We start from the raw sequence: 13,435 nt of genomic DNA on the forward strand, positions 1-13,435 counted from the left end.
GTTTCTGGCCTCACTCTGATATCTCTCCACTTAGTGCATGAATAGGTCCTGTTTGTGCATGTGTGTGTCTTTCGGAGCTGTGTATTAATGACAGAAGAGTGAAAAAAAATTGAATTTCTCCTTAATTATTAATTAAGGAGAATAATTAATCATTAATAAAGTATATAAAATTAAAAAAAAAAATAATCGGAGTACAAAAGTCAGATGATCTGTTGTTGGTTTGTGAATAGGGACCAGTTTCACGCAGACTTTTTCATCTGGCCTGTCTTGGTAGTAATCTAGTGCGATTGAGCTCCAGGCAGCTTTACAGTCATCAGAATTAATGTACAGATACTTATTCCAGTCTAGTGATCCAAAAGGTCATCATTTTTTCCTACATATTAACTACTCACTTGAGCTGTGACATCCAAACTAACAACTTCAGTTAAAAAATATCACCAGGATTTTAATCCTTTGATTTAATGACTTAAAGCACTCAGATGTAAATATGTATGCATACGTAGAGCAGTTAAAGACACTTGTGTCCCTTGTATCTTTGGTCCAGATGATGGAGTCAGTCCTGACAGAGTTGCTCAGGTGATGGGCCAGCCCGACCACTGCCACCATGCGGTCCACCTCATCAATGAACTGGTTCAGACTGCTCAGGTTTGTCCCTTCTGTTTACATCTGTCCAGTTAATTCGTTTTTAGGAAAACCCAGCAGTGGTAAATTTTGTAAAGACACATTATGTTATTGAATAGGACGATAATGCAAACCAACAGAGTGATTACTTTTGCAAAAAAACTTATGTTTCTTACATGGGGTTTTAGAAGTGGAGAGTGTTACGGTTAATGCTGCCTTCAAATAGGACTTGTGAGCTAATTGTTACAACATGGGAAGCTGTGAACATGATATGCTTGCTATTGAAGTGGTTGTGAGAACATTGCTGCCAGGCAATGGCAACATGGATGCTACTGAGGGTGTCTAGAAGCCACTGAGGTTAAGGATTTAAGCTAGTGAGCAGGTCACATAATGCAGGAAATGCAAAGGCATGACAGAAGAAAAAGATGAGGCTTGTGAATTCTAGTATTTTCATAATATGTTAACGTCCTTGGCCTGCGCCATTTCTAAAAACATCAGCAAACACACTAACACATGAACTCAGAGGTTCCAGAAAATTTGCATTTATAAGGTCGTAAATACCACAAGAGGGGGGCTTTCATAGGGACTGTTCCCGGGAACACTGTAAACAACCCCATTTGAACGCAGCATAAATATCCATTAAATGAGAAACTTTAAATTGGAAACAAGTCAGGGAGTTTTAACCTTTCCAGCCAAAAAAATGTCCTGGTTCCCTCCTGTAGGAGCGAGATGGCTTTGGAGGTGTAATGGGACGTCGTGGCCGAAGTGACTGTAACATGGGAGGATCTGGAGGACTGCAGGAGGTGACATATGCAGTACCTGCTGACAAGTGTGGACTAGTGATTGGCAAAGGTAAGGTACAAGTTCATATTAAGTGTTTATCAGCAGATTTAAACACCTGTTGTTGCTGTAAGCACCTCAGTGAGCTGTTTTGCTTTGTATGTATAGCGCAGACTTTTGTAAATAGTTGCTAAAAGAGTCCATCAGCATGAACAGTCTTAATATCCAACGCACCAGATTGCCTTTTCGCTTTAATAACTGAAAGCCGTTTGGTGTTCTGCCACTGCGTGAAACTGATGAGAAGCGGGGGGGGTGAGTGACCACCCTCCTATTCTCTCTCCAGGGCTCATGTATACAGCACAAGTGGCATTCATTGGCTTCACTAAGGGCTTAATGACGGGGATAATGCGTGTAATGTGACATTAATTGTTAAAGGTGCATAATAACAGCCCTCAATCATGTGGAAGGCTGCCTGGCATCTAATGAGGGTCTTTCAGCCCGATAGAGTGCAGCGAGGGAATGAATAGGAGGAATTAGCTTATTGGCTATTCATGCCCACTCTATTGCCAGCTATTTAAAAGTCATTGACCATTGCATTGGAAGGAGCTTGTGAGTGTGTGTGTGTGCATGCATGTTGCCTTGGTGTGTGTGTGCGTGCAGTTGTGGGCGGGTTCGGAGTGGGCCTCTTTACCTAAGATAAAAACATGGCAATAGAAATGTCAAGTGGCTTTTGTGCATGTAGTGGGGCGAGGGAAACAAATAAACCTGGGCGTTGCGTCCCCCTCTCCGTGCATTAGCATATGAAGTGGGCCAATATGGTGGAGATGGCGGTGGGTCTGGGTGCTGTCAGCCGTCCCTTAAAGGGTGCGGTGATTAATATCTTTACGATGCCATATGCAGCCCATTGCCCCTCTGTTTTGACCCCCTACACACACAGACACACACAGCTTGATGAATCAAGCCACCCACCAACCTGCTCAGACTTTATTACGGCCATGAATTCGGTGCAAGAGCCCTAACAAGCATCCTACATCTTAACTTATGAATTTTAACTTAAGAAATCTAAACCAGGGCTTTCAGTGGCAGCAGATGCAGTTTGATCAGTTCAAAGTTGAAATGTGCTTGTTTGAAAGAAACCTAAGGTCCACTTACTAACGTTTTACAAACAAGTGACTCTAAGGTCAAGAATGGATTTTCACACTATACTCATGATGATTAAAAAATGTTACTGACTGTTAAAATTGACTTGAATCTTACTTAACATGAGCTCAACTTTGTTTTCAGTTCTACTTTTCTGTACTCATTTATTATCGTAGATCAGCATTTCTCAAACGTCTCCTGGAGTAGCCCTTGTGCTGCATGATTTAGATCTCTTCCTGCACTAACCAGGCTGATACAAATGATCAACTTGTTATGACCTCCTGAAGCTGCTTGATAACAAGCTGATCATTTAACTGCCCACTGCTACAGAAAATGAGAACTAAAACTGCAGTGTCTAAAAGAAGCTGACATGCAAAGAGAATATACGATAAGTTGAGTCGTCCTCTTGGGCTTGGCCAAAATTTAAAAAAAAAAAAACTTTTTTTTTTTTTTTTTTTTTTACAAAGTTGAATAGTGTGTCGAAGATATTATGTTGTTTTTGCCAAATTAATTTAAATGATAATGAAATAATAACAGATGAAGTGTAAAGTCAAATTTAATGTGACTCAGCACGTAGAGGAAGACATTTTAATCACAAGATTGGTGGTTGGTGGTTCAATTCCCAGCTTCTCCTGTCCTCATGTCCAAGTGTCCTTGGGTGAGACTGAACCCCAAATTGTGGAGTTTACTCCCACAGTCCAAAGACATGCAGGTTAAGGCTGTATCCACACTAATATGATTTAGTTTTAAAACAGCATTAAACATTTAATTATTTAATTGAATTAAAAACAATCTCCATACCCTCAAGAGTTTTAGCGCTGTTCGGAAGTAATCTTCGCCCATATTAACATTGCCTGAAAAAAAGGTACATTACCTGACCATTCATGTACACTTGGCTTGTGCATGCCAATCCCAACAGGAAGCAGATTGTCCACTCTTCACTTGGTTGCTTATTTACAGAAAATAATACAGAATGAAGAACAACAGAGGTGAAAAGTAAGGACAGAGATTTCTGTGTGTTGACCTACGACAAGGTGAAACTGTAACAAAGTAAAATGAGTTTAAAGTGGTGGAACACAAAGATTGGGAGTCCTTACAAAGCAAATACGGTGACATATTAGAGCAGTAACAGGAGCATGATCCATCTCTGAAGGAAGCTACAGCCATGGGAGAGGAGTAATGTTAACGTCACCTACACAAGAAGGATGAAATCACAAAAGGTGTATAGACTTAGCAAGAATGTTTTGATTTGATTCGTCATGACATGGTGTCTACGTCATCGTTTTCAAAAGTTTCCATGTCCGCCCGTCCAGACTAAAAAGCAACCCCGGAGTGTTCATAATAAAAGAGGGTCAGCAGCATTTTCAAAGGTTTCTGTTTTAGGCACCAAAACACAGGAGCAGTGCGGAAGCTAGGCATAAACATAACAATAGTTGTGTGTTTTAAAAATGAAAATGTATTAGTTTGGATGTAGCCTACATGGACTGACTACTCTAAATTGGCCATAGGTGAAAATGTGAGCGTGAATAGTTGTCTGTCTCTACGTGTCAGCCCTGAGACTGACTGGTGACCTGTTCAGGGTGTACCCTGCCTCTTGCTCATTGACAGCTGGGATCTGCTCCAACCCTCCCTGCGACCCTGAGCGATAAATGGATAGATGGATGAGTTGACAATTAATGTTCAACTCAAAATCAGTGGATCATTTCAGCTCTAGAACATGAATATGCAAGAGCATTTCAACAATGAAAAATATACAAACCCACAAAACAAACTAGACTTTTCCTTAAAGTCTGTCTGATAATTATGAATGAATTTAATCCAGAAAAACTGTGAGCCAAATTTATCTGAGGGCAAACTAACTAAATATAAGAAATATGTCTTTACTGATAAACTGTATGTTGATATTAAATACTCTATTAAAATACTCTTTTCAGTATAATATTGATTTCCACCATACTGCCCACCCCCAGTTTGAAGCAGAGCTGCTGTTACATTCTATATTTCAGTGTTACACTCTGATAATGTTATGTCCCCTGAGGCCTGAGAGTTTTTCCCCACCAGCAGCTAACCAGTCCCTTGGCTTTGCCTTGAATGCCGTCACCAGTTGCACTTTTGTATCCCCTCCTTTTCTCCAGCTCACTAAACCAGTCTCATTAATAAGGCCTGTATTATCTGCCCTCACCACAGCCCAGTCCATGAAATGAATAGTCAGGGTCTTCATTGCTCTCTGCTGTCTGACTAGAAGAGCTCATAATGGCTTCATTAAGGCAGAAGTTTCATTTGGTTGACAATGGGTTAATGGCCCATGTGCAGTCTGTTGGCAGCAAGGAATAGGCTACGGGAGGAGGAGAGGTTTTTGATGAGCGTTTTCATTTGGAGGTCAGCCAGGGTCATCCGAGTGTCAGCCACAAGTGAACAAATGTGTAATTGATGTTGGGACAGCCCTGGTGTCCCCCCGGGAAGCACCCTCAGCCTTTTTCGTTCAGATGGGTATTGTGGAGGGGGGTGGCGTCTATATGCCCCCCGTTCACTCCCTCCTCTCATCACAGAGGACAACACCGAGTCAAGAATGAAAAGGCTAAAAGAGACAAACGATATCCCAGAAGGAGGATACGCTTCAATTTTGGCCCTTTTCTCCTGCCAGCGATGTTTCATTTCTCCCTGCTGGTGTAATTGCTCTCCCCACACGTCGGGAAGCTGGCATCTGATGCCGCGGAGGGGGAGGTGTGCAGGAGATGTCTCCTTTTGTTTCCTGATTTGCATGGATGTTACTACAGAATGGTAGATAAGTGTTGAGACACAAGCCAAGAGTCTTCATAAGGTAGCGCCATCACGCCGCTTTAGTCAAGTGAGTCAGTGGGATTCTGGTGGAGAGAAGTTTGGCCTAATGCCACATTCATATATGGGATGCATGGTAGAGATGGGAGATAAATGACTTGCAAAGGGTCATGTCTTTGGATAACTTCAGATGTCTTGATGTGTGCAGACTTTTTGGGCCTTAAAATACTGTGCATTGACAATATAACACAACATCCATTACATCTAGGTTTAATTACATCGAACCCCCCATGTTTGCTTGATTTTTGGGCTCTTTTGTATTAAGCTTGGATTATGCTGGAAAAGAACAAGTTCATACGGCAACCATGTTAGAAAACGAAGTCTAAGAGTAGGCAGACACTATCGTTTAAATTAGGAGATACCACTGCACATTTTCAGACGGTCTCATCTCAAATGCATTTTTAGTGTTGCACTCCTTCGTACATATGAATAATGACAGAGGAAATTGTGCTAAGAATGAAAAAAGAGCTTGAGAGAGAGAAATCCCTGCTTACTGTCTCACTTTGGATTTGCTTTTTTACTTTGTCTTTTGAGATAGTTAAAGGTATACTATGCAGGAATTGTCAGCTACTGTTTGTAAACCGTATCGCCAGCGAAAGTGAAAGAAAAGTCCAACCCTTGATCCGTTAGATTTGTGTCTTTTCAGGGCTGTGTGTGCGATTTTCGTAGTTTCTCTTGGATGCATGCTGTTTATGGTCTGGTTGCTCCCTTTTATAAAGTCCTGACCTCACCTGCATGCTGTTCTGAGAACTGTCCCAAACACAGCAAATACAAAGAAAACACAGTCTCTGGAGAAGATAACACCACCACACACTTTTTTTGGGTCGTAAGTGATGATTTAGAGGATGACTAAGGAATGAGTCTATACATTGTTTTTGAGGAAAGCCCTGCATAGTATTTCTTTAAGTTTGGGACATTTGGTCAATTATGTTGAGAAATGTGAGGACATCACCGTGATAATTTTTCTGTATTTTCTGACATGTCTTAGGCCGAGAAAACAATCAGCAGATTAATCAATAACAAAACTAATTGTTAGCTGCAGCCCTAGTTAAATATCCCGTATTGTTTGCTGCTCTTTCAGGTGGAGAAACCATCAAGAACATCAAAGAACAGTCTCGTGCCCACGTGGAGCTCCAGAGAAACCCGCCGCCCAACACCGACCCCAACGTGCGCATCTTCTCCATCCGAGGCACCCCTCAGCAGTTGGAAAAGGCCCGCCAGCTGATCGATGAGAGAATTGGGGTAGGTGGTCTGGCTCTGGCCCAAAACTCTATTGTCTGGCCTGATATTCATGAGCGCACATGTCAATGCGGGGAGCTGCCGGGGTGAGCCGGGCTGCTGTGGTCCTGGTGGCCAGCAGGATGTCACCAGAGGTTAAACATAAAGAATCCATCAAATGGACTTAATGGAGTGCATCAGCACCCGGCCCTGCCCTCTGACCTTGCCTGTTGGCTCCCTTTAAACACAAGTGTGGTCTCTCACTCGCCTCCTCTTCCCTTTCTCTGCTCCAGGGCCCAGGAATGGGGGGCAACAGCAGCTTCGGTATGAATCCTTACAACCAAGGACCAACCACTCCTCCTCAACAGTAAGCTTCGACTTCTCCTCATTTCACAGTTTCATGTATTACTGTTATGTCTGTCACGATAACTGCTTTTGTTGAACAGTTTATTGTTCCAGAAATAAATGCGATAAACCGTATTATTGTCATTTTAAGACCATTTTATGCCACTGATATAATGGTAATATAATAGCATAGCGTACACCATGTCAAATAGCAATTAACTTTTAATCGTTAAGACTATTTAGACAGTGTAAAAAAGTGCATATTTTTTAAAAAGTAATGATTAACAGCTGTTAATATATACAAGAACGTATATATATGATTATAGTACCTTCATAGGAGTAGCCCATAATGACTTAGTTTGAGACATAATACAAAATTTGGCCAACACAACCAAGTGATGCATCTGGTGACTAATCGAAAAGCTTAGTGACGTTCAGGCAACTTCGCAGTTGGCTCCATAATAGTGGGGCTGTACAGCCTGGGAGCTGAGCGGTTTGCTGGTTGATTTTCGGAGAGTCAGATGAAGTTTTTGGATGAGTAAAACTACAAATGAAGGACTTTTTGGCTCGTTACCAGGGGTTGGCAATCTAATGACTATGAGGACTGAGCGTCTCCCGTTCCAAAAGAGCAGCTGCAGGCTACCAGTCTTGAAAGTGTTGCTTTATTTTTCGTCAAACTGGCATAAGTACGGGTGGGGTGGAGAGAGAAAGAAGGGAGAATCGCTGCACCCAAGTCTTACATTGCTTGGGAATACCCTGCTGTTTATTTTGGCATCATGTTAGCTAAAGTTTTGGTGACATTCTTATGTAAACAACGCATGTAAACACAACAAGCAATATCGCAGTTGGAAAAGTGGTCAAACTCTCATGTCCGTATATCGTATGATGAATCAATAACGTAATTATCGTGACAGGCGTAGTTACAGGTCAGAGGCTTGCTGATTAAGTGTAACACAATGGTCTTAGTAAGTAAGTAATTTTCACGTTTGTTACTCACATTAAATTGTCTTTGTTTTTGCATAAGTGGGGGTCAGACGTTCATGACTGGAGGATGGGGGACAACTTTTCAAATATGGCAACCTCAAGGCCAGCAGGAACACAGTAAGTAAATCCATTCAGAACTATTCTAGCTGCTACAGATACCTGACCAGATTTCAATATGAAACCAAATTAAGAAATGTGATCCTTTCCCAGCTAGATTATTTTGGTCAACCCAGGAACAAAAAAAAAAATGTAGACACAGAAGTAATTTCAATATCCTAAATTTGGCTCCAAAAGCACAACCAGGTTATTTTTATCATTGAGCTTTAAAGTCTTCAGCAGGCTGGGGTGAAATGGTTGTGCTCCCTGTGGCTAACCACCTCTTTCCTGTATGAACAGATTTTAAATTTGCCGTCGATGGAAATCATTAGGAAACAGATGAGAGCAGAAGGTGAAAAGGGAAAAGGGAAGCCCACTCTGAGTAACTCTGGTGGTGTTATCTGTGTCTGGTTTCAGGTCACAATGGATCCCAGACGGGCCAGATGGACTGGGAGCAGTATTATAAAAAGCTAGGCAAGAGAAAAGGATATTTTGTCTTAACGCCCCACTTCATTCTACAGTCTTGTTCTACGAAAATTTAAATTTAATTCTCCTCTTTCTTAAATACGCTTCACACAAGCCTGATGAAATCATGCTTTTACTCACCATTTTGGACAGATTATGAGCATAAATCCTGCCTGTAACTTCAGTGTGGGACCCTGGTTACTAAAGCTGTTAGAGGAACAGCTGTATTCAAGATTGATTCTATAAACAAAATTGAAACTCTTCTTCTGTTCGTTTTCAGGTCAGCAAAACCAAGCTCAGAGCGCTGCTCCTGAATACAACAAAGCTTGGGGTGAGTACTTATGGAAGTATTTTATTATGTTCAGATCTAAGGACACATTTGAGCTTAAACCTGCAAGTGTGTCTTCAATTTTTGGAATTCTTGCTCTTCTGTTTTCTCACTTTTGTTTTTCTCCTCTTTAGGCCAGACTGCTGGTCCTGCATCTCAGCAGACCTCTAATCCTGACTACAGCGCCTGGGTTGACTTCTACAGACAGCCAATGGCCTACTTCAACCAGGGCGCACAGCAGACACAAGCCCCGGGCCTTCAGGTGAGAACCAACTGTGTGTTTTCACAGCTTTGGTCACAGCGCTGATCTGTCAGGATGAGGCTGGTAATTTTTTCTTTTTGTCAACAAATCCCATAAAAAGACCAAAACCAAAAATGTTAGACTGTTTGTTATTACACTGTTAGAGGCTCTCAGCTTTGAGCCTCCTAAGGCAAATTGTGATTTGTGATATTGGGCTGTATAAATATAATTGAATTGAGTTGAACTGAACTACTTAAATAATAACTTGATTATCTTGAGTCATTTGAGTGAGTGAGTGAGTGAGTGAGTTTTTGCCACAATTGATAGTAAATTTATTGTCTTTGAGTTTTAGATTGTTGGTTGGACAAAAAGACTATGAGTGTTGGCTCTGAGAAATTGCAGTGGTCACTTTTACATATTTTCTGACCATTTTTTATAGACAAAACGAAAGAAAAGAGTCCACAATGAAAAGTATGGTTAGTTGGAGCCCTTACAGTGAATTTTTTTGCGGTCTATTTTCAGGGGTGGAAATCACCAAAGGCTCCACAATACAATATCGTGATACAAATTTAATTCCAATTCTAAATGTTATGCAGTATGCAGAGTACTGCAATTACTCATACTGCAATTTATTACCTTTTTTAGCTGCAAATTATATCCTGTATCTGTTTTTATCTAATAAGATAAAGTTTTCAGTCTGTTCATCTAACTTAATTTTTATTGCAGCAAAATGTATCCAGTGGACTGTAAAAGCAATTGTTAAATTTGTATTTGCAGTAAGGGCGGCCATGATATCATATTTTCACTACATGATTATTGTGGCCAAAAGAGTTCATGTGATCATGTGTATATTATTAAAGATATACTATTTAGGATTTCTCGAAGAAACAATGTATAGATGGGTACAGAAATAATCCCTCTCAGTCATCATTTACGACCCATTAGAGGTGTGTGACGGTGGTATTTTCTGCAGAGACTCTGCCGTCTGCCTGTATTTTCTGTGTTCAGGACGTTTATCAGCGCGTACCCCCACAGCGCTCAGGTAACATTAGGCTTTATTAAAAAAAAAGTAGCGACCAGGTGCCAGACTGTGAGCAGCAGGCACTCAAGAGACCTGGTGCCGAAAAACACACAAATAGTGAGACAAAACACCAAACAAGAATCTGTGGTTAGGTTTTACTTTTGCTTTTCGGTAACCGACAATCCTGCATGGTATACTTTCTGTACTCTATGTAACAACACAATGTTGCCACGCACAGTATCGCGATACTATGCTGTATCGATTCCTTTTTTTGCTCATAGTATTAATACTGTCACTCCGTCATGCATTCTGCTTCTGTAAATACTCCATAAAATGCAGCACACATGTTCATCATAATGAAGAAACGTGTTATATTGTGCCAAAGTGTGGCTCACCGAAGTGTCTTTAATCATTGTTGGACGCGGTAGAGCCCTATGATACAGTTCTTATCAGTGGGATTTGTTGACAGTGAGAAAATATTAAAAAATCACCAGACTTTTCCTTTAAGCTACAAACAAATGTCAGCTGCGATGTGGAGTAAATACGGTGAGAAATGCTGAACAAAGTGTTTTTATTTTGCAGGATCATTAAGAGAAGACGCCCAGGTGAAAGACTTGAATCACTGAGGATGAAAACAACCCTTTTTTAACAGAGGGCTGTTCTAGATTTGCAACGCCTTGAAGACTTTTTTTCTTAGTGAGAAACACTAGCTGTAGAATGACTTATATGATAAAGTAATATTTCTAAAAATCAGGAACATTTATTTGTTACTAAATGCTTGTGTACACTGTTATTTTGGATAGACAGTATCTGGGATCCCTTTTTGGACTTGAGAGAGCTGTTTCGTTTTTCTATATTTTCCTGTCTCTGACTCCGATTGTACCGCCAAAATGAACCCAAGAGTTGTAACATTTCAAAAGGCAATATGATCTATTTTTTCTAGTTATGTTGAAATGAAACCATGATTATGTGCTTAGCAGTCTTGAATACTTGAAGTTTTGTCATATGTCATAAGATGTTTAAAAAAAGAGTGTGTTAAAAAATGTTTTCCTTTTTACATAATTCAGTGAAAATGAAACTGTGATGTTTTGTTACAGGAAATGTATTTTTGTTACAAGGTATAAAAACACGGATTAATGTCAGCCAGTGGCAATAGTTCTAATTTAATTCCTGTTGTGCATTGTATGCTGTTTTTCATTGTCATTTTATTGTACTCTGGTTTAAAAAAAGGTGCAATATCTTATTTCACTTTTGAAACAAAGATGGGTTCTCTAATATTTTGACAGACTTTTAACTTGTAGTTTTAAGATGTTTTTTTTTTCTCAAATGGAAATGTCATGGATAATTTATTACAATTATCTGATATGATAGGATTTAGGGGGATGTTGCAAATAGCTTTTTTGCCTTTGCTACCTTGTAAAACTATGTATATATGCTCATATATTTGACTGTTAATTTAAAATATATATGTTTCATATATATAGATATATAAAAAAATATTTTTTTTCCTGTGATCAGTGTCACAGGAAAAATTGTCCCTCTTTTTTCTGTTCTGTTTTCATACTGAAAATGTTCAAAGATTGTGAATGTGTGATTTGAAATTTGATGTTGCATCTTGTTATGAAGAAAATACGAAGTGGTAGATTTTTGTGTATGTTCTGTACCCGAACTATTCAAGACTGCTAAGCCTCTGTACTTCTACCTGTGTAATAATTAATATAGTATTTTTATGTTTTAAGTATTATGATCAAAAAACTGTCTTATTTGGTACCTCCCAGTTCGCCAACGCCCCACTGAGCCCTTGCGGTGGACTCAGTGGGGCGTTGGACTCAGTCCAATGCTAATAACTTTTTAATTAATTTTTTATTTCTTTGTGTGATCTAATATAAATGCTATAAATGATGCATCATTATGGAAAAATGATTCTGGTATTAACGTCATTTCTTAATGAAAAGGGATATAATTTCAAAATGTCTAATTATGGTGTTTCTTTTTTTTTTTCCTTATGTGTACAGTTAACCATGTATTAAAAACATCCAGACTACCTTTATTGTGTACTGTTAAGCTGAGTTTCCGTTTCATGGTGTTATTATAAACATTTGTATGTCTTCTGTTGTATTAAGTGTTGAAACCTTGAGATGGTACATAGAGGATCTATCGGCCAACTGTGTGTTTTCATGTTTTATAAGCAGAAAATCTATATTTTCTATAGTCTATTGCCAGTTCTCGCATTCAAATAAATTGTCCGCAAGCCTCTCTTGTGGTTGGCTTAAATTATCGTCACAAGTTCTTAATGTTAACTGCAGCACTTCTACACTTTACAGACAGTTTAATGTAGTGTTAAGTACACGTGAAGACACAACTTAGCACCACACAGCTGCCAGAGTAAGAGCAAATGCATATAATTTCTGCATCTTGAGAGATTTCCACTCTAAATCTATCACATGCTTAAATATTTCAAACAAATGGCATATAATTGTTCCTGGTTTGCAGGTTTAAATTGGTAGGGAAGTAATTCTTCTATTTTTGGGGTATAGTTTATCAGCTGTTCACAATATTCTGACAGAGAAAAGTTGAATTTTAGAGTTTTTATGTCACGTAAAAGAAGAAATATGTTGTATCTGTCTTGAGAAAATTGTTAGTCAACTTACAGTTTTGGGGACCTAATTTTCAGGGGGATTTTGGTGTATGAGCAAAAGCTTTAATATCACATCTGTCAGGTAACAGCATCCATATCTGGATCTGTTAAATTTACAGCTTGTTACACTGCAATACACCATCAGGTGAGGTTTCAGGTGTGATAGTTGCCTCAATGAAAAGTTAAAGTAGACCCTGGTCTCATTTTTCTTTCTTCAGACTGCCACAGAAACGGATCTGTCTCTCAGATAATATGTTTCATGAATAATTTTTCAATCTCTGTCTTGCACAATATATTAGCAGTTTTCCTGCACTTCCATGTCTCAATGCTCCCAAAACAATCCCTGCACACGTGAACCATCCACCAGCAGCAGCAGCAGCAGCAGCATGTCATCCCTCAGCTCTCCTGTCCAGTCCCTCTCCACCCCCTCCACAGCTCCCATCCAGCTTTGTCACCGCACATCTTTGCACTCAGCAGGAGGGAGACTCCTGCCACAGTGGACCCTGCACGGCCCCATACCGGCCACTGCATTGATGCGCTGCAGCTGTTTCCAAATCCAGCCCTTGATTTTGATCCTCTTCCCTTTTTTTAACGCGCCATCCCCGAGGACACTTCTGACCTGGTGGTCCTTTGTGGCTGTGCAGTAATTTAGTTGTTCCAGGATCAGTCACAGACTGAGGATGAGAGGCACGATTATTAATAATGTACACCATTCTGGGA

At 39.9% G+C, this 13,435-nt stretch overlaps 1 protein-coding gene across 3 annotated transcripts in view; it reads left to right on the plus strand.

Annotated features, from left to right (window-relative positions):
- Nucleotides 1–12,351, plus strand: part of fubp3 (far upstream element (FUSE) binding protein 3) — a 29,627-nt gene extending 17,276 nt beyond the window's left edge. For 2 of the 3 annotated variants that reach the window (XM_049604312.1, XM_049604313.1), the window contains exons 11-19: nt 545–645; nt 1,344–1,473; nt 6,461–6,621; nt 6,891–6,964; nt 7,967–8,043; nt 8,440–8,496; nt 8,768–8,818; nt 8,950–9,077; nt 10,660–12,351. In XM_049604312.1, the coding sequence (XP_049460269.1) occupies nt 545–645; nt 1,344–1,473; nt 6,461–6,621; nt 6,891–6,964; nt 7,967–8,043; nt 8,440–8,496; nt 8,768–8,818; nt 8,950–9,077; nt 10,660–10,668 (788 nt within the window). In that variant the 3' untranslated portion in view covers nt 10,669–12,351. The remainder of the gene's footprint in view (nt 1–544; nt 646–1,343; nt 1,474–6,460; nt 6,622–6,890; nt 6,965–7,966; nt 8,044–8,439; nt 8,497–8,767; nt 8,819–8,949; nt 9,078–10,659) is intronic. The other variant, XM_049604314.1, reaches the window with a different exon arrangement.
- The last annotated feature ends 1,084 nt before the right edge of the window (nt 12,352–13,435 follow it).

This window comes from Epinephelus fuscoguttatus, linkage group LG18, assembly GCF_011397635.1.
Source record: "Epinephelus fuscoguttatus linkage group LG18, E.fuscoguttatus.final_Chr_v1".
Classification (NCBI taxonomy): Eukaryota; Metazoa; Chordata; class Actinopteri; order Perciformes; family Serranidae; genus Epinephelus; species Epinephelus fuscoguttatus.